Below are 22,083 nucleotides of genomic sequence, written 5' to 3' on the forward strand. Positions count from 1 at the left end.
ACTTCAATCATTTCTTTCAATCTTAACTATTCTTATCCTTGCCCAGAACACCATCAACTGCCTGAACTACCCAGAGTAGCCTTTTCTCCAACTTCCTGCTTCAATGTTTGACACAAAATTCATTATCCAACTTCCAAAAATTTATCACACTAACTTCAATTATACCCAAGTACTACCATGGCTTACACTAACCCAGCTTCTGTCTACATCTCTGACTTCTCTCCATTCTCCCTTCATAAAGCTTCAGGCATATGGCCTTCTCTGCTCTTCGAAAAGTCCAAGTTCATAACTGTTTCAGGGCCTAAGTACTATTATTTCAGCCTATAATAGTCTTCCCCCCACCTAACTTCCTACCCCTACCCCAAGCAACCAATTATCTGCTTTCTCTCACCAAAGATTAGTTTTGCCTATTCTAAAATGTCATACAAATGGAATCATATATGCTCTTTTCATAACTGGCTTCTTTAGTTCAGCATATTTTGAGTGATCCATGTTGTTTGTTGCATGTACCAAGTCTTTTTTTATTCACGTTTTTGAAAGAAGAAAAATCACATTTTGAATACCCTAAGCAAGAATGACACCTTAACCTATTATATGACAATCAAATGCAAGGCTATTATACTCTCCAACATCTACCATGCTCTGTCCTGACTCAAACTCTCCTATATGTTTTTTGTCCACAAAATCATACTTCCCATGGTGGCTCAGTGGGTTAAGCATCTGCCTTCAGCTCAGATGATGATCTCAGGGTCCTGGGATTGAGCCCCGCATTGGGCTCTCTGCTCAGCAGGGAGTCTTCTTCTCCCTCTCATACTCCCCCTGGGCTCTCCCTCTCTCAAATAAATAAATAAAATCTTTAAAAAACAAAAAACAGGGACGCCTGGGTGGCTCAGTTGGTTAAGCAGCTGCCTTCGGCTCAGGTCATGATCCCAGCGTCCTGGGATCGAGTCCCACATCGGGCTCCTTGCTAAGTGCGGAGCCTGCTCTTCCCTCTGCCTCTGCTGCCACTCAGCCTGCCTGTGCTCGCTCTCTCTCTCTCTCTCTCTGGCAAATAAATAAATAAAATCTTTAAAAAAAAAAAAAATGATACGTCCTAGTTTTAAAAGCTAAGCTCCCTGCAAAAACTCTTGCCTACTCTGGCATATTTTTCCCCATTAAGCCTCAAAAATATTTCTGCTTGGTGCACCTGGGTGGCTCAGTGGGCTAAGCCTCTGCTTTCGGCTTAGGTCATGATCCCAGAGTCCTGGAATGGAGCCCCGCATCGGGCTCTCTGCTCAGTGGGGAGCCTGCTTCCCCCTCTCTCTGCCTACTGCTCTGCCTGCTGATTTCTCTATCAAATAAATAAATAATTTATTAATAAATAAAAAATATTTTTTTTTTAATTTCTACTGGTCTATCCTTCCCTTTAAACTCTGAAAATTCACTTTGCCACAAAGAGCTACCACATAAAATATGTTTAAAATTACACATGATAAGATCTACCAATATCTTCTGTTGAAACTAAGTAATGTTCCACAGTGGAAGTTAATGGATTCTGGAGCCAGCTGGCCAGGGTTCAAATCATACTTCTTCCACTATGTGTAACTCTGGTCAAGTTACTTAACCTTTCTATGCCTCATCTGTAAAATAAGGGTAATAGTCCCTATCTTATAGAGCTCCCTTGAGGTTTAAGGTAATACATGTTCTCTGCTTAAAACAAAACCTGACATGTAAGAGCTGGATAAGTATTGCTACAATGAAAACTGAGAATCAAAAACAAATAGAGGGACGCCTGGGTGGCTCAGTTGGTTAAGCAGCTGCCTTTGGCTCAGGTCATGATCCCGGCGTCCTGGGATCGAGTCCCACATCGGGCTCCTTGCTCCGCGGGGAGCCTGCTTCTCCCTCTGACTCTGCCTGCCACTCTGTCTGCCTGTGCTCACTCTCACTCTCTCTCTCTCTCTGACAAAATAAATAAATAAAATCTTTAAAAAAAAAAAACAAATAGAAAAATAATTTAAGGTAGATTTGACTGGGACAGGATAGGAAGAAGCCTTCTGGAGGCAGAACTCAAAAGTTCTTTAACTTGATGTAGTTGATAGTTTTGCAAGTTAAGAATCCAACAAGCAGAGTATTATACAATATACATCTCAATAATATAAAAAAACAAACCACAGAACCTGGGTAATGCTCAAATAGCATGACCCAAAGCCAGTTCCTTTTCACAGAATCAAGTCGAAGTCTTGATTATAATAAATTACAATATGAATAATAAATAAAAAGTCAAATTTATAAGAAGTCACACATATTTTTCTTAGGAAAACTGCCAAAAAATCATGAAAGTTGCAGCCAATAAAAGAAGAGGCAAGCCTGAAATTCACTGCTTTGCAAAGGATATACCAAAACACTTATACCTGCAGCCAGCGCGGGAGTGGGTAAGGGAGAGACTATAGACATGTGAGAGAATTTTAGGAAATACTCAGTGAACTAACACACCCACAATGTGGATGATAGGAAATGCCCCTTTCTAAAATAAACTATACTTTTAATTCATTTTACTGTGTCTTAACACTTCCTGTCTAACCTTGAATATCTTTTAAAGATCTTGCTCCATGTAACTTTATTTTCCATTCCTACCTTATATTCACCCTCCACTCTGGTGAGGTCCATTTCTTCACTGCCACAAAAACATGTCCCAGTTCCTTCTCCAGTCATTGCTTTTTTTCGGTCACATTTTTCACTTTTCCTAGAAAACCCTGACCCTCTGTTTTTCACCAAAGCTACATTCTACCATCTTTCAAGTCCCTATTCCAAAAACCTTTACCACATCCTATATTCTAAGCTTAGCTTTCCACTATCTGGCTATGTTGTTTTTTGCAAATAGCTCCAAGGATAGCTATCATTTAACAATGTAGCTCTCAGTGATACTTGTAGTGACAAATGAGGAAATTAGTTTCAGGGAAGTATATAACAGTTCCCACAAACAAAAGGTCCTCATATATTTGCTGAGTGAATAAAAGAAACTGACTCATTCAAGTTCTTTTCATTCTCATAACTCATGCAATATTTCAGAATCATACTGCCCAATTTAGCACCTCATCATATACTAATTTATACTATTCTGCATTGTTTCATATCTGTTAGTTGCCTCCCAGATGGTTATCTCCTTGAAGACAGAACCCCTCTAGTTTAGGCTTTACATTACTAACCAAAGCACAGGGACAAAGCTGAGGGTCAAATATGATTATGGATGTGAAATAATCTTGAAAATAAAACACTCTCTTTGGTGTATGTACTCAATAAATATTTTTTCCAATTAAGTGAATCTATCATTAATGTTATCATCCCCATTTATAACTCTCTCCTCTCACAGTTATACCAATAATCCACATTTTAACTGCACAATACTTAGATTCTTTAAATTCATTGTGGCTGTTGGGGCGCCTGGGTGGCTCAGTGGGTTGGGCCGCTGCCTTCGGCTCAGGTCATGATCTCAGGGTCCTGGGATCGAGTCCCGCATCGAGCTCTCTGCTCTGCAGAGAGCCTGCTTCCTCCTCTCCCTCTCTCTGCCTGTCTGCCTGCTTATGATCTCTGTCTGTCAAATAAATAAATAAAATCTTAAAAAAAAAAAAAAAAATTCATTGTGGCTGCATTCAAGTATCTTGTGATTAGTAGTTCTTAATCTCCAATGACTCTACAAATTAAAATCCACTTTCCACCAGTCAGCAATAATACTGTTCCTAAAAAAAACTGTGATTTTCACATGCTCCCAATATATTGAGAGCAACAAAGCATTTATCCCCACTTTAACTTTCATAAGGTCATAGTTCTCTTTATTTCTGTGGAATACATCATTGCACAAACAAAAGGCTTTTTTCTTTGCTATATCAAAGATTAAATGTTAAAGATCCTCATGTTCCAGTGACCTCCTCCTTAAAAAAACCATGGGCATCCCTCTTCAGCCTTTATTTTTCACTCTCCAGTTTCACACATCATTCAGTAAAATTACTGAATACAGTTACTATGTACCAGGCATGCACAAATCACCGTCTGAGGAGACAACAATAAAAAGGTGTAGTACATGTCTTTTAAAAGCTTTTAATTTAAAAAACAAAACAAAGAAAAAAAAGCCTTACAATTTAGTGAAGTAACATATGCAAAAAAAAAAAAAAAAATTATAGCACAATGTGGTTAAGAGTTAAAATGGGGGGAATTAAAATTATACCACATTTGATATAAACATTTGCATGTGTATACACACACACACACACACACACACACACAGGAGAATGACTGGAGTATTAAAAAAGAAATAAAAGGAGTGCCCCAACCTACCTGCGGATGTCAAAGTCAGAGAATTTTATAGACATGATCCTCAAACTGCTTCTTGAAAGGATGGGAGTTTGCCAGGCAGACAGACACACCAAGGAAAGGCATTTCAGGCCAAAAGAACAGCCAAGTGTAAAGACACATAAACATTAGAAAATATGGTACTTTTCCTTACTGAAGGAGACTAATACTATGAGGCAGAAAAAGGAGGTAGAAGCCAAATCATAAATGGCTTCATAAGCCACTCTAAAAAGTTTACATTTTATTCTGTAGGGAAAATAGAGCCAGAGAAGAAGTATGATCAAAGGTATAACAATCAGATTTGTGTGTCAGGAAGAAGACTCTTTCAGCAAAGAGGCGGATGTATTAGAGGAGGGTAAACTAGAGATGGAGAGAAAATTTACACTGCCTAAGAGGCTAGTCAAAACATGATCAATATCTAATGAAGGAAGTGGGAAGGGGGAGTGGGGAAAAAAGAGAAAGCAGAAATCCTCAGGGCATGGGGACTAAACTTTCGGAAGACACTGTACACCAAAGTGGAGAGCACAAAAGCACAAACTGTGAATGAGAAAGGAGGCAGGATGAAGATGGTAAGCTCTACTGTAGACAGAGTATGTATAGGTGTCTGCAAACCGCCAGGTAAAGATGTATACATCAAGCAGCTAAGAAAAGGGTCTGAAATTTTTAAAAAGAGGGATCTGAAATAGAAATAGTGATCTGAAAGTTAACCTAAGAATAATGTTTTAAATCATGGATAGAAATGAAACTATCTAGGTGGACTATCTAGGGTGAAGAGAAAAAAGAACCATCAACAAAACCCTAAGGGTGAAACACAGACAAGAGAAGAACCTACAAAGGAGAATAAGGACCAACAGCCTGAGAAGAAATGTAGAGTGTCAAGAAGTAGTGAGAAAAAGACTAGTTCTGAAAGAAAAAATGGATTCAGAATTCGTAGTCAAGATGAAAATGTTCCCATACTTGCCTCCAATTTGTCCCTTTTTTCAAACAGATTTATAAAAAAACATAATTGTTCCTACCTGGTAAGAATAGGTACCATGTCCTGCCCACTGCCATGCTCCTTTTCCCACTGCTCCAGCAGGGTAGTGAGCTCAGCTTTGGAGTCCACATGCACCGCTACTGTAGTCATGGCTTGGCCTAAGGAATCAAAAATATACAGAAATAGCACATGAACACAGGCAAATAAACCTAACATACTTCCTACAAAAATTGAAAAGGGGAGAGAAAAGGGATGAGCAAGCAACAAAAACTTAACTCCCAGACCCTTCATTCAGATAATTTTATTTGTGGTACAATGGGAAACCTAGCATTGGGACCAGGATACTCTTCAAGTCCTTTCACCCTCTCCCAGCCTCGCTTTGTTCAACTGTCAAATGAGACAAGCAACTGGATCAAAATTGTGATTCTCACCACTTCTAGGACCAGGAACCCCGCTAAGAAACAGTCAAAAAGCTAGGGTCCCTTTATCTCCTCAAAAACGCATACAACTGAGGCATCTGGGTGGCTCAGTGGGTTAAGCATCTGACTCTTGGTTTCAACTCAGGTCATAGTCTCAGGGTCATGGGATCAAGCCCCACATTGGGCTCACTGAGGAGTTGGCTTCAGAGTCTCTCTCCCTTTCCCTTTCCTTCCCCCTCTGCCCCTCCCCCTCCCTCTAAAAATAAATAAATCTTTTTTAAAGAAATGTATACACCTACATATCACACACACACCAATCCCTACTCTAGCTCTCTGAGGTCTAAAACTTTGAAGCTATGTTTTTTAACAGGAAAGGTGGCAAAAATCACTCCCAAAATATTTTTCTCTTCTAAGTCTTTAGGGGAAAATTATATGAAAGATAAATAATGTGTCCCTGACAATTCTTTTTTTTTTTTTTTAATTTATTGGACAGAGATCACAAGTGGGCAGAGAGGCAGGCAGAGAGGGGAGGAAGCAGGCTTCCCGTTGAGCAGAGAGCCCAACGCGGGACTCGATCCCAGGACCCTGAGATCATGACCTGAGCAAAAGGCAGAGGCTTTAACCCACTGAGCCACCCAGGCACCCCCCCTTTTTTTTTTTAAGAATTTATTTATTGGGGCGCCTGGGTGGCTCAGTGGGTTAAAGCCTCTGCCTTCGGCTCAGGTCATGATCTCAGGGTCCTGGGATCGAGCCCCGCATCGGGCTCTCTCCTCAGCGGGGAGCCTGCTTCCTCCCCTCTCTGCCTGCCTCTCTGCCTACTTGTGATCTCTGTCTGTCAAATAAATAAATAAAATCTTTAAAAAAAAAAAAAAGAATTTATTTATTTATTTGAGAAGAACCTGGGTGGCTCAGTCATTAAGTGTCTGCTTTCGGCTCAGTGTTCACTCTCTCACTCTGTCTCTGTCAAATAAGTAAATAAAAAAAATTTTAATTATTTATTTAAAAGAGAGAGAGAGAGACAGCAAGCACAAGAGGGCATAAGCAAGGGGAGCGGTAGAGGGAGAGGGAGAAGCAGGATCCCCAATGAGCAGAGAGTCTAATGCAGGGCTCCATCCTAGGATCCTGGGATCATGATCTGAGCCAAAAGCAGACATTTAACCGACTGAGCCACCCAGGTGCTCCAGTCCCTGTCAATTGTTAACAAAAACCCAAGAACTAAAGTGGATATCACTACCAACATGAAAGTTTGGAAGGAGCATTATAATAAGTCCATCTGTCCCTCAGGCTCCCTAAGATCTCTCATTGCTGACTTCCTAGGAGGCATGAGAGGCTGGAGACAGAGAAGTTGCTGGGTTGAGTGGTCAGACCAGGGATACAGAAGAGGGAGCTGAGACAAGCTTTGCAGGAGCTACATGAGAAAGCTGTATGAAGAAAAGAGGCTTATTTATAAGGGGCTCCAAAAGGGGTAAACGAGACCCAAATGTTTATTTTTTTTTTTTTTCAAAGATTCTCATTCATTTATTCGACAGAGAGAGACCACAAGTAGGCAGAGAGGCAGGCAGAGAGAGAGAGAAGGAAGCAGGCTCCCCGCTGAGCAGAGAGCCCGACGCGGGACTCGATCCCAGGACCCTGAGATCATGACCCGAGCCGAAGGCAGCGGCCTAACCCACCGAGCTGCCCAGGCGCCCCGAGACCCAAATGTTTAGATGGTTTACAGATCAACTTCTTTGCCAAAGTAGTCTTAGGATCAAATGTCAGACATTCCACCCAAAATTTGTATTTTCACAGAAATAGCAACAATTCTATAAAAACAGTCTAACACTAAAAAGAGATTACTGACTGATCGAGGATTATTATTGATTCTTCTAAAGATACCTACCGTAAGACCAAAGGAAATACTTGTGAAAGATACCATCAACTCTCTAAAATGTAAACATTTGTGTTTTAATAAAGTAGAGGCAATACTAATAGTGAATAGTGATCCATGTCACTAAAGGAGAACAAATTTTTCAAAAAAAATTTTTAATTTAAAGCCTTTTTTTCCCTAAAGATTTATTTATTTATTTATTTATTTGACAGGCAGAAATCACAAGTAAGCAGAGAGGCAGGCAGAGCGCGAGAGGGGGAGGCAGGCAGAGAGCGAGAGGGGGAAGCAGGCTCCCTGCGGAGCAGAGAGCCCAATGTGGGGCTCGATCCCAGGACCCTGGGATCATGACCTGAGCCAAACCCAGAGGTTTTAACCCACTGAGCCACCCAGGCGCCCCTAAAGCCTTCTTTTCTACTGAGAAGAATCCACATTTTCAGTCTTTATAGCCAGAGTCACAGAAAGGAAATGTTGCAGGTGTGACTAATACGGACCTCTGACTTTAACTTAAAAACTCAGGCTGTATTTTTTACTGTAACTGACTATGCATTTTTTAAAATAACCTTATTTGGAATAATTTTAGATTTACAAAAAAAGCTGCAAAGATATTGGAAAGAATTCACATATACCCCTCACCCAGTTCAGTTTCCCCTAATGCCACCATATTATTTTTTTTTTTAAACTTTGATACACTAATTTATTGAAAAGGTAAAGATAAAAGAACAAAAGTGCCCTGAATGTTATGTCCATGTGTCCTTCTTGCCCCATGCCCCATGCATTCCAGTAATTTAAGGATCTCTGAAAGGAATATTATTTTAAAGTGGAATAATGTCAAAATTAAGAATCCCAACATTGATATAGTAATTAACTAAACTCAACTTGATTTAGATTTCAGCAGTTTTTCCATTCACGTCCTTTTCCTGTTCCAAGATCTCGAGGATACTACACTGCACTTAGGTGTCATGTCTCCCTCACGTACTCGGGTCTATGAGTTTTTGAGTTATTCCTTGTTTTTCATGACCTTCACAACCTTGAGGAATGGGGGGGGGCATTTTATGATAAAGATCTAGAAACCATGCAAAGCAGTTAACAGCAAAATTAAGCTCCAAAGACACATCCTAAAAGTGTAAGAGAGAGATGGCTTTACTGGTGAACTCTAATTTAGTTTAAAGAAAATTAACATCAATCTCAAATTCTCCCACAAAATAGAAGAAGGACACTTCCTAATCTATTCCACGAAGCCAGCATTACCCTGATGCCTAAGCCAAATAAAGCCATCACAAGAAAACTACAAATATTCTTTATCAATACAGATGCAAAAATCTCAACAAAATGCTAGCAAGCTGAATACAGCAGCACATTAACAGAAATATGTATCATGACCAAGTGGGATTTATCCTAGAAATGCAAAGGTGGTTTGACATACAAGAATCAACTAATGAGGGCGCCTGGGTGGCTCAGTGGGTTAAGTGTCTGCCTTCAGCTCAGGTCATGATCTCAGGGTCCTGGGATCAGGCACCATCAGGCTTTCTGCTCAGCTGGGAGCCTGCTTTCCCCTCTCTCTCTGCCTGCTGCTCTGCCTACCTGTGATCTCTTTCTCTCTCTGTCTGTCAAATAAATAAATAAATACAATCTTTTTTAAAAATCAACTAATGTAATATAATAGAATGAAGGAAAAAAATACATGTTCATCTGACTGATATAGATAAAGCATTTGATAAAATCCATTACCCCTTTAGAGGGGGAACACTCAAACTGGGAATAGAAGAGAACTTCCTCAACGTGGTAGAGGGCATTAAAAAAAAAAAAAAAACCCACAGCTAACATTATACTCAATGGTGAGACTGAAAGCTTTCTCCCCCAAAATCACAAAAAAGACAAGGATACCTGCTTTCACACTTGTATTAAACATTGTACTAGAGTTCTAGCCATAGGAATCAGGCAAGAAAAAGGAAGAAAAGGCATCCAAGTTGGAAAAGAAGAAGTAAAATTAACCTTATTCACACGTGCATGATTCTATACAGAGAGAAATTGCAAAAAAAAAAAAAAAAAAACCCGATTACTGCTAATTAAGAAATTTTAGCAAAATTACAGACTACAGATCAACACACAGAAATCAGGTATATTACTATATACCAGCAATGAACACTCCAAATGTGAAATTAAGGAAACAATTTTATTGGGGCAGCTGGCTCACTCAGAAGAGCATGCAACTCTTGATCTCAGGGTTGTGAATTTGAACCCCATACTGAATGTAGAGATTACTAAAAAATAATAATAATAATAATAAAATAAATTCTAAAAAGAAAACAATATCATTTATAATAGCACCAAAAATAATAAAATATTAAGGAATAAATTTGACCCCAAAAGCACAAGACTTACATACACTGAAAACTACAATACACTGCTGGGAAAAAATAGAGAAAAACTAAATAAATATATGGAAAGCCATCCTATGTTCCTGGATTAGAAGACTTAATATTGTTAAAATGTCAATACTCTCTAAAGTTGTCAATAGTCAATCCAATCCCTATCAAAATCTTAATGACATTTTTTTGCAAAAATGAAAACAGTGAAAACCAAAACTATCTTCTTTAAAAAGAACAAAGTTGAAGAATTCACACTTCTGATTTCAAAACTTAGTACAAGGCTACAGTGAGTAAAACACTATGGTATGGGTGTTAGGAGAGAAGACACATACACCACGGCAAAAGAACTCTTTGAGTGAAGAAATAAAAATCTCACATTTACAGCCAACTAATTTTCAGTAAGTGTGCCAGAACATTCAATAGGGAAAGAATTTACTGAAAGACCAGTAGACTCTTAGTAGAAAGTCTAATGGTATTTCAACAAATTGTGCTGAGAAAACTGGATATACACATGCAAAAGAATAAAGTTGAATCCTTGACTCATACCACATAAAAGAAATTAGTTCAAAATGAATCAAAGACCTAAATGCAGACGCTTAAACTATAAAATTCTTAGAGGTAAACATAGGGGTAAATCTTCATGACCCTGAAACTGGCAAAGGATTTTTACTTGTGACACCAAAAGAATAAGCAACAAATCAACAAACAAGATAAATTGGACTTCAACCTTTAAAACTTTTGTGTATCAAACGACATTATCAAGAAAATGAAAAGACAAACCATGAAATGGAAGAAAGTATTCGCAAATCATATATCTGATAAGGATTCTGGATAGGATATATAAAGAACTCCTACAATTCCATAACAACAACGACAACAACAACAAACCTCATTTTAGAATAGGAAGACGGGCACCTGGGTGGCTCAGCGGGTTAAGCCTCTGCCTTCGGCTCAGGTCATGATCCCAGGGATCACATCCCGGATCAGGTTCCCTACTCAGAGAAGAATCAGCTTCTCCCTCTGCCCCTCCCTATAGCTAGTGCTCACTCATGTGTGCGCACTCTCTCTTGCAATAATTAATCAATCAATCAATCAATTAACTAAAATGGGCAGAAATCCTGAATGGGCACTTCCCCAAAGATACACGAATGGCTAACAAGTACATGAAAATATGCTCAACATCATAAGCCACCAGAGAAATGAAAATCAAAACCACAATGAGATACCACTGACACCTACTAGAATGACTATAACCAAAAAAACAGAAAATAACAAGCACAGGCAGGAGAAACTGGAATGCACAATACTGATGGAAATAAAATGGCACAACTATGGAAACAGTCTGGCCTCTTCTCAAAAAGTTTTAAGAAAAAATTAAATACAGAATTACCACATAACCCAGCAATTCCATACCAAGATATATATATACAAAAGAATTGAAAACAGACATTCAGGGCGCCTGGGTGGCTCAGTGGGTTAAGCCGCTTCCTTCGGCTCAGGTCATGATCTCAGAGTCCTGGGATCGAGTCCCACATCGGGCTCTCTGCTCAGCAGGGAGCCTGCTTCCTCCCCTCTCTCTCTCTCTGCCTGCCTCTCTGCCTACTTGTGATCTCTCTCTGTCAAATAAATAAAATCTTTAAAAAAAAAAAAAAGAAAACAGACATTCAAAGAAATATTTACACACAAATGTTCAAAGTAGCATATTTGCAATAGCCAAAAGATGGAAACAAGGACCAAAAGATATTCATCAAAAGATGAATGCATAAACAAAACAGTTACATTCATACAATGCCCTATTATTCAGCCATAGTAAGAAATGAAGTACTGATACATGTTAACACTAATGAAAACTTAAAATATGCTAAGTGAAAGCAGGCAGGCACAAAAGGTAATATGTTGTAGGATTCTACTTATGTGAAACATCCAGAATAAGTAAATCCATCAGAAAGCTGGCTCCTGGTTGCCCGGGGCTTGGGAAAGGGGAAGATATAGAGTGATGGAAATGGGGTGATGAAAATGTCTTGAAACTGAAAGAGGTAACAGTTGCACAATATCATTAGTCTACTAAATGCCACTGAATTGAACATTTTAAAATGGTTAGTGGTCAATTTATGGTATACAAATTTTACCACAAATTTTTTTAAAGATTTTATTTATTTATTTGACATAGAGTGAGAGACAGTGAGAGAGGAGCAGGAGGAGGAGCAGGAGAGGGAGAAGCAGGCTGCCGCCAAGCAGGGAGCCCAATGTGGGGCTCGATCCCAGGACCCTGGGATCATGACCTGAGCTGAAGGCAGACGCCCAACCACTGAGCCACCCAGGCACCCCACCACAATTTTTTTTTTTTTTAAGTGGAGAAAAACAAGGGCACGGAGGTGGCTCAGTCAGCTAAGCATCCAACTCTTGATCTCAGCTCAGGTCTTAATCTCAGGGTTGTGAGTTCAAGCCCCACACTGGGGTCCATGTGCAGCACAGAGCCTACTTTAAAAAGCTAAAAATAAAAAAAATAATAAAATAAAGGGGTGCCTGGGTGGCTCAGTTGGGTATCTGCCTTCTGCTCAGGTCACCATCCCAGGGTCCTGGGATTGAGCCCCACATCAGGCTCACTTCTCAGTGGGGAATCTACTTCTCCCTCTACTGCTCCCCCTGCTTGTGCTTGCTCTTTCTCTGTCGAATAAAAAAATAAAATCTTTTAAAAAATAAAAATATAAAGTGTAAAAAAGAGGAGGATGGGACACCTGGGTGGCTCAGTCAGTTAAGCCGCTGCCTTATGCTCAGGTCATGATCCCAGGGCCCTGGGATCGAGTCCCACATCAGGCTCCTTGCTCGTCAGGGAGCCTGCTTCTCTGTCTCTCCCAGCTTGAACGCGCATGCATGCGCTTTCTCTCTCTCTCTCATAAGTAAATAAATAATCTTTAAAAAAAAAAAAAAAAAAAAAGGAATATCAGGAGGAAATGCCTCTTGGACAACTTAAGTGATCAACATAGTAGGGCACATAACACTGAAGTTAAAGGAAAATATTAGGTTTAATAAAGGTCAACTCAAGAGCATTTAAATAATAGAATTTTAGAGTTCAATTTAGAAACATTCTTTTGGCATCATTTTCAAAACCTGCAACGAGGGCACTTGGGTGGCTCAGTTGGTTAGGCAACTGCCTTCAGCTCAGGTCATGATCCTGGAGCCTCAGGATCGAGTCCCGCATCAGGCTCCCAGCTCCATGGGGAGTGTGCTTCTCCCTCTGACCTTCTCCCCTCTCATGCTCTCTCTCTCAAATAAATAAATAAAATCTTAAAAAAAAATTAAAACAAAAAATCAAAACCTGCAATGAATTACACTTAATAATTATAACTTTGGGAATGATCACTTGCCCAGGAAAAATATAAACTCAGACTAAAATAATATCGATGATAATTCATTTCATTATCAATGAAAGACAATTTATATAAAATGTTAAAGGTTCAGTCATCCCTGCTCATTGAACAGTGAAAGTACACTACTCAATTCACCATGTTTTAAAGTGAGCTCTTTAAGTGGTACACAGAATTTATGGCCTATCCAGTAATGACACAATAGTTACCAATTACTGAATATTAATATGGGACAGATTTTGGCTAATTTCTTATGCTACTCTGAATTTTCACAACCACCATGCCCTTTTTTGCACATGACAGAATGGGCTGAGAGAAGTCCCAAAGACCAATCAACTGGTACTTTAGAAAAGGGTTTCAAGCATTCATATGCCAACTCTGCAAATGGTAATACTGTGAAATGGGGTCAAGTTATTTAACTTCTCCAAATCTCAACTGCCTTATCTGTAAAAAGGAAATGGCTATTGTGAAGGTTGCGAGGGTTAAATGCAATGAAATAATATAAAGCCCTACAAAAAATATGTGGAATGTCTTTATCCTAAAGGTTTCCTGCCAATATGTTAGGGTGATGTGTATGCAAGTGATTTCCAATGATTCCACAAAGTAAGAAATACACACCACACCTATAGAGAAAATATAACAAAGTATCAATAATCATCAAATCTGGATGGATGAACAAGTGTTCATTTCACTATTCTTTCAACTGTTTGAAAACTTCCATAATTAAGAAGTTGAAAAAATTAAGATGCATTTCCTTGCTAATTTGAACCAGCTCTTAAATATATGTCAAATGAGAAAAGCCAAACGTGTGTGTTGGCACATGCATGCACCTGTCCCTAGAATAAAATAACTCTGGAAGAACACACAGGAAACATAATACCTATTACTTTTGCAAAGGTAACAGCTTTCTGAGGGGTAATGGTAGGATAAAGATTTTCCAGGACAGGTTATTAACCCAGCACTATCATTTTTCTGCTATTTTTTGGTAAACTTTTGTAACTTTAAATCATAAAGTCTGTACTCCCCAAATACATAATACCTAATGGCCTATTCAGCATAAACTACGCCAAAGCCTAAAATCAAGTCCACGTTAAGGACAGACCTCATAAGGTTAAAATCATGAAACAGATGTCTGAAAGCATTCTTCTTTATTTAAAAAAAAAAAAAAAGGCGGGGGAGGGGGTGAGAAATCCAAGTTTGGAACTTCAAGTAAAACTTACCCAATAATTAATATGACATATAAAATCACATAAAACAATTTTCTATTAGTGTCCGTGACAATAACAAAATAATAATAATAAAATAATAAAACTGATACAAACCCAATTTCATTCACTTCAAACCATGTTGTGGTTCATTCTACCAGATTCTTCCCCTATTAAGTTTAATAACTGTACAACAAGTAGAACAGTAAAACACTGTGCTCAACTACTCAAGAGATTTCGAGGACTTCCTTTATAGTCTCCAGTTTCTGTATCTATTAACAACCAAAATACATTACGACTCGAAAATAGATAATACTGTTAGATACCAAAATCTTGACAGCATCACGCGAAAATATACCAAATCAATTCCTAAAGCGTCTACATATACAAGCTTATATAAACCTTAAAGGTAAACTCCAGTACACAGGAAAAAGAAAATTACAGGAAGACACTGCCAATGAACCCCTCACTCTGTACATTAACAAAGCGTGTATAACAGGAAGATGATGCTAATAATTAAACGTGTATAGTAATTAAAAGGCTTCGCAGAAAAGGCAGAGTAAAGAAAAACTGAGGACAATATGACGTATGCAAAGACAATTCATTTTGGACTCAAAAACAACCATTACACACTCCAAAATTATTCATCAACAAATGCGAAACCCAAGCGCTAACACTTGTGTAAGAGGAAGTGAGACGGAAACCGTCTAGGAAGAGAAGAGTTAAGCAAATGCTTGTCACCCCAGATGAAAACGACTATAATCCCCGGAAATAGGCTCCCGGGAAGCTTGGCGGGCACTCTTGGAGGTTTGGTTCCACGCTGCAAGACCCACACACCTCTCTCTCCACCCCTCCCCTCCACCGGGGGGGGGGGGAGGAGTGCCCGGAAAGCTCCGCCCCCCTCGCCCGGTCAGAAAGCCGGACGGGTGCAAAGGGAGGTGGCACGAGGCCGAGGGAGGGGAGAGCCCGCCCAGGTGACTGGAGCTGGAGGCGGAGACACAGCCCGGGAAGGGGGCCGCCGTACGGCAGAGAAGATGGAGCCCCCCAGCCCGTACGGAACGGAAAATGGAAAGAGTGGAAGGAGAAAGGTTGACGAGGGGAATGAGAAGCATCTCTCCTCCAGGCAGGGGCAAGCACACCCGTGCCCCCCAATCCGGGCGGAAGAGTTACTCTCGGGAAGCTTCTTTTGCGGACTGGGAGACCGTGGAGGCCCCGCCCCCGAACCAAGAATCTGGAGAAGGAAAAGTCCTGTCAGGCCCCGTACCCAGCCTCCCCACCGGCCCGGCCCGCCCCCTCCCCGCCGGCGGCCCAGGCAGGTGCCGCCCCTCCCCCAGTCCGGCGCCCACTCTCTCTCCCGCCCGGCCACACGCCCTGTCCTCTCTTGGCCTTCCGAGAGAGCCGTCTGTCTCCTTCCCCCACTCACCTTCCCGGGCGGCTCCGCCGCTCCCCCCTGACCCCGCCAGCGGCCACAGTTCACACACACCGCCTCAGGTCCCGCACTCACTCTCCCTCACTCACACACAGCGCGACCACAGATGCAGAGCGGCCCACATATTATGCGTCACTCGCGTGCTACGTGCCCCGCGCGCGAGCGCGCGCGCACCCCGACTTGGCGCGAGGCTCGGGGCAGTGGGCGGAAGGAGAAATCGAAAAGCCCCGGAGCCTCCTGGGAAATGAAGTTCAGCTTGTAGGGGAGGGGCCTACCAGTCTACATTGGTGCTTGTGTACTAGCTCTCCGCGCATTGACTTCTGGGCTTTATAGTTTTTCCGCATAGACTCGAACTGCTGTGTACTCGTTGGCACCTTCGGCAGGCGGAAGCGAATAGGGGTGGACCCGATCCATCCAAGTCAGCGCTACAGCCACTTCACACATTCTCAGTACCTTATTCAGCTCTCTGTGACAGGGGTGAGCCTCTGTTCTATTCTGTCATTTGCCCCATTATACCTAGAGTATAACAGTATTTCGGAAAATATCTCCCACAAGCATATTAGAAATCACAACATTCATTAAAAAGAAGACACTGCTTTTCCTTTGTCTTTATGTTCAAGGGCTAACCTGAAGGATCAATAAATACTTATCCTAGGTCTCATGTGGGGCAGAGAAAAGGGAAAAAACTAAAAGACCATAGATTAAGGCAAGGCTCAGAGGTCATCTAAATTAAGTCCTTTGTTTTGCAACTGGGAAAAGGAAAACCAATGACTTGCCTAACATCCCACAACCAAGTAGCAGTGGAACCAGAACGACTCCTGACTCTGACTCAGGGATCCCTTTTTACAGACATGAAAAATAAATGTGACTCTGCAGCCGACAGAATCTCTACCTGACAAGATCCTACCCAGCCTTTCTTTCTCTGGGAGTACTGAGCAAGTTTCTATGCATTGCTATGGAGTCCTTACAAACAACATTTTCACAGGGGTGGGAACACAGGACACAGCAAGCCTGTTGCTGTGCTCAGGTTCCGCAACTGGTAAGAAGCTATTAGAGCCTGATGTGGGTCTCCTGATTTTATTCCTCTCTTTCCAGAAAAGAGACCTCCCTCCTCATTTGAGTGTGTAACTTGGAGTAGCTGCTCAGGCACAAAACTCTAGAATGTGAGGTGACAGTGCCACAGACCTGTCACCTCTCTGCAACCCCTTCACCTGCCATGACACACAGCTCACTTCTCTGTGCTTCTGGAACTTTGCCTGTATTAGTAATGGGTACTACCATTTCCTTTGAATTTACAGCAGGCTCGGCTCTAAGCCAAGAGTTTAACCCAAACTTTTTCATACAACCTTCACAACCACCACAGGGTAGATATGGGTAGCCACCTCTACACATGAGAAATCTGAGCTCAGAGAGGCGGCCCAAGGAACAGGGCCCAGGTTTGTGGACCCAGAGACTGCACTCACAACTGTCCTACACCTATCCTCCAGCATTCTTTCAGCTGACTTTCCTGAAATGCCTTCCTGATCCATGAACCCAAAATGCATGAATTTGGAACATTTAAGCCTCAGATACCCTCCCTCCTTCCATGGTCTAGCTAGCACAGCAGTGAATTTCCTATAGACTGGGATCCTGAAACAGCCCTTGAGTGAACCCAGGGTCCTGCTCACCAGCTCCTGGCGCAGCCTCACTCTGCCACCAGATGGCACTGCTCCCCTTCAGAAACCCAGGCTGCAGCCCTGGGTCAGTGATGGGATTGAAGAGCAACACAGAGGAACTTTGGAGAAGAGGGAGGCTGGGGAAGCAGAACAGGAGCTATACAGGGCCTCTAGAGCTGTTCTCTCCAGAATCTTTGCTCCATAATGCCTGCAGCCTCCTAACCCCTGCCAACACACACACACACACAGCCACACAACTGTTAGTACACCCAGTCTACCACTCTGAGAAATGTAAGGGACAGCACCCTGGTTTCCAGGCACCATTCACATTCCAAGCATGCGCACTGACACATTCCACAGGACAAGAACATGTGCCCGATACAGAGACATGCACACCTATGCATTGGCACCAGTCCTCACAGACAACACTTTCACATCTTAGTACCTACAAGCACAAACCCACACACCTGACTCGCTCTGACACATCGCTCCTGAATCACTGGAAAGAGATTCCTTGGCCTCATTGGGATATCTCTGGATTGTCTCCCCCTGCTCTGCCTGTGTCCAGCCCCTCCCTGTGGTGTGCCTCAGAAAGCAGCAGCCACCATCCTGAAGGGCACTAAGTCACGCTTACAGGGCTGCCTGGTGGCAGAAAAAGAGAGAGAGCTGCCCATCTCTGGGCAGCTAAGCATTCCCATGCACTGGAGTACGAAAATCAATAGCATCAAGTCTTCTGGGCCTCGGGATGCTCCACCCTGGTCTACCACCCCTTCTCTGCAGTCACCTACATCCAGGCCCACTGAACCCAGGTGTTCCCACCAGCCCACCCCCACCTTGGTGACACACAGTTCCTGTGCCTCCTCCTACAACTTCTTGGAGCCAGAAAACAAAGCCAGCAATCCCACATCCACCCCTGCTTTACTGTTGGCTGAGCAAGACTGCTCCTGCAAGTGTCCAAGGGTCCCAGGAGCCAGCATGGAGAGGCTTAGGGCTATAACGACGCTCTGGGGACCCTCCCCCAGCTGGACAAAGAGGGAATTCCAAGTCATTCACTTGGTGCCCTCCCCTTGCCTGGGAACCCTGGCAGCCACCTAGAAAAGTGGAACACTGCCCCACTGCCCATGCGGTGTGCACAAAAGCCACTGTGTGACAGCATCCACATCCACCACCCTCACCTTGCAGAGGGAGAAACTGGGGCTCTACAAAGACAAGTTCAAACCCACCTTGTCCAGTGGCCACAGCAGCAGCCATCTCTAGAACCCAGTCCCTGCCTCCTGTTCCCACAAGTACAACTTCATAGAGGGCCCTGAGGCTCAGATGCAAAGTGAAGCAGGAATCCTTCCCAGAGACCCACCCCACCTCCTCTCCACCAGGGTTCCAGCAAGACTGCGGAACCTCCAGAAAAGCCCCTTGCAATCTTTAGAACATACTTGAATTTTTTTTAAATACAGTTTATCTGAAATTTATCTGAAAGAGAACTGATCATCTTATATTTTATCTGGCAACCCCCCTGCAGAATCACTGCTCAGCCACGAACCCCAAGGACTCCCCACCAGTGGCCCCTAGAGCCTCTCTTAAATCAACTGCAAAATAGGACATCAGAACAGCTGTCTCCCAGTAAGTCTCATTAAAGATTAGACAGTCCAGGGCGCCTGGGTGGCTCAGTGGGTTGAGCCGCTGCCTTCGGCTCAGGTCATGATCTCAGGGTCCTGGGATCGAGTCCTGCATCGGGCTCTCTGCTCAGCAGGGAGCCTGCTTCCTCCTCTCTCTCTCTCTGCCTGCCTCTCTGCCTACTTGTGATCTCTCTCTGTCAAATAAATAAAATAAAATAAAATAAAATAAATAAATAAATTTAAAAAAAAAGATTAGACAGTCCAAGCAGTCAAGGCTCCTTTAGCCACAAGCTGATGATGTGAGTGATATCAAGCTCAAATTCTTCCCTTCCACTCTTCTCTCTTTAACCCTATCACCTATGGTCAGGAATGAGAACATAGTTTTTCCTCTTTACTGGAAAGAGTTTGCAGAAGGAGATGGGTCAGCAGTTGGGTCCAGCTTTGGAAGAAAACAGACCTGAATCCTAATACTGGTGCTCCCCTTTACCAACTGTGGGACCCTGGCCTAAACCTTCACCTCTTGTAAATGTAAAATGCTTAGCTTGAGGCCCGGCACACAGTAAATGCTAGGGAAGGGATGACTACTCCTATCTCGATTATTCTTGGTCTAATGCTGTCCCCATTGGCAATTCTTTGAATGCCCCCTAGGACTGCCTGCTGAAAGAGCTTAGGTTTTCCTCATGTAAATGAGAAATGAGCTCCCCACCAGAAAAATTCTAAGGAATATTTTCGGAAGCTCTAGGAAGTAGAGGAGCAACCAACCTGGGAGATTACCTGTCCACTCTCTGTCCCAGCCCAGAACAGAAAATTGCATGGATCAGAGGGTGGCTTAAGAAGATCTCCTCCTAGGGACGCCTGGGTGGCTCGGCTGGTTAAGCAGCTGCCTTTGGCTCGGGTCATGATCCCAGCGTCCTGGGATCGAGTCCCGCATCGGGCTCCTTGCTCAGCCGGGAGCCTGCTTCTCCCTCTGCCTCTGCCTGCCACTCTGTCTGCTTGTGCTCACTCTCGCTCCTCTCTCTCTCTGACAAATAAATAAATAAAATCTTAAAAAAAAAAAAAAAAAAAAAAAAGAAGAAGAAGAAGAAGATCTCCTCCTAGGGGCATCTGGGTGGCTCAGTGGGTTAAGCCTCTGCCTTCAGCTCAGGTCATGATCTCAAGGTCCTGGGATCAAGCCCCGCATCAGGCTCTCTGCTCAGTGGGAAGTCTGCTTCCCCCTCTGCCTGCCTCTCTGCCTACTTGAGATCTCTCCCTGTCAAATAAATAAATAAAATATTTAAAAAAAAAAAAAAAAAAGATCTCCTCCTAGGCCTCTTCATGCCTCCAAGGGCTACCACTGATAAAGGGTGAGTGAAGATAGTGGACCAAGGAGCCCCTTGGATGTGAAGCCAGACATGTCACCCTCCCCAAACCAGCCTGTCCACACTGCCTCCCTGTTGAGACAAAGCCTGAATCTGGAACCCTTGGCCAGAACACTCTTGTTTCTTTACCCTGCATCCTCTTGCAGGATGGTGATGTCACAATCAAGGTAGAGGGCAGAAGGGGTGACCAGAGATGATAAACCCTGGGCTACCTTCACAAGGAACCCATCTAGCACAAACAAGGGCTATAGCACGAAGAGGGTCAACTTCTGCCCACCGGTTTCCCCCCAGGATTTGTTGGATGCCTCAGCCCTCAACATCCCTGCTGACTCCTGGGGCCTGCCCTTTCCAGAGGCTATGCTCCAGGGTAGAGGTTGGGGAACAGGTGCAAGGAAGGTAAAAAGAAAACACCCCCAACCTCTTTTGCCTGAGGCTCCTGGAATCATAAATTCTTCCAGGAGAAAGAATGGTGGAGTCAGCACTGGAGAGAAAAGACCTTGGATTTTTGGCAATACCTGCTTGTGGCTACGAGACCTTTCTGTGGAATTCAGGGCTCTCAGTCCTGACTCGTTTGAAGGTACACTGGAGACTGCTGGGGCAGACCCTGATGAAGGCTACAGGTCACATAAAGCTTCCATCAGTTCTTTCACTTTGAGAAGCCTGGAGAAGAATGGCTTTGTCTAATGAGAGGAGGCTGGTCTGACTTCCAATTCAGAGGCCAGAGGCCCACCACTACCACCTGAAGTAGCCACCAGCTTCTGGCCCTCCCTAAAACTTGCTGCAGTGGGCCTGGACCTCTGAAAAATATTGCCAGTGTAGCCGGGAATATCCAGTTAGGCCTGGGAGCCGAAGTCATCAAGGGAAGGAGTTTCTAAAGGTAGAAGATGTCTTGGGCTCTCACCATGAGCCAGCTCCTCTTCATTCCCTCAGAGGTGGGGATGTCTCTCCATGAAAAGTCACATGATGTTTCTGGGGGGAGCCCCTCAGCCCAGCTCCTGCTTCATCCGGTCCAAACTTGTCACAGGATAGCTTTTTGTGAAGTCACAAAACTGTCTGCCTCCCCACAGGATCAGGGACCAGGACAAGCAGGGATTAGCGGGCATGACCTGGGGTACAGAGGGCTTCAGAAGTGACCTTTGGACTCCAGAGGGAGGTGTGGGGTCTGGGGCAGTTCAGCCTGAAAAGCACGAGGGGGTCAGGCAAAGACCTGAGAATGAGGACCGTTTCTCAGATCTTAGTCATGGCCAACAGGTGAGAACAATAGGAGCCTAGGTCTGTGGTCTTTGGCCATCATCCTGTCTGTTGAGATGCTGGGGAAGAGGGGGAACAGAGGGTCCCACACAAACTCGGTATGTATAAAAGTCCTGATCACTGATGTTCTGGATGTTCCGTGGCAAAGAAAGCTTAAGACCTCCAAGCTGGGCACCTGATCTTCTCCTCAGTGCAATACAGTCATGGTCATTGACTTGAGGCGGAATATTCACCTGTTTCCTGGGCA

The 22,083-nt window shown here is 43.0% G+C and overlaps 1 protein-coding gene across 3 annotated transcripts in view; it reads right to left on the reverse strand.

Annotated features, from left to right (window-relative positions):
- DCAF1 (DDB1 and CUL4 associated factor 1) overlaps nt 1-21,567 on the reverse strand; it is an 82,715-nt gene extending 61,148 nt beyond the window's left edge. Inside the window, exons 1-2 of one of the 3 annotated variants that reach the window (XM_059161027.1) lie at nt 21,487-21,567; nt 5,343-5,460 (exon numbers count right to left, since the gene is read on the reverse strand). In XM_059161027.1, the coding sequence (XP_059017010.1) occupies nt 5,343-5,452 (110 nt within the window). In that variant the 5' untranslated portion in view covers nt 5,453-5,460; nt 21,487-21,567. Of the gene's footprint in view, nt 1-5,342; nt 5,461-15,953; nt 16,135-21,486 lie in introns of those variants that run through there. The other 2 variants (XM_059161026.1, XM_059161029.1) reach the window with 2 other exon arrangements.
- Between the last annotated feature and the right edge of the window lie 516 nt (nt 21,568-22,083).

This window comes from Mustela lutreola, chromosome 2 (assembly GCF_030435805.1).
Source record: "Mustela lutreola isolate mMusLut2 chromosome 2, mMusLut2.pri, whole genome shotgun sequence".
Classification (NCBI taxonomy): domain Eukaryota; kingdom Metazoa; phylum Chordata; class Mammalia; order Carnivora; family Mustelidae; genus Mustela; species Mustela lutreola.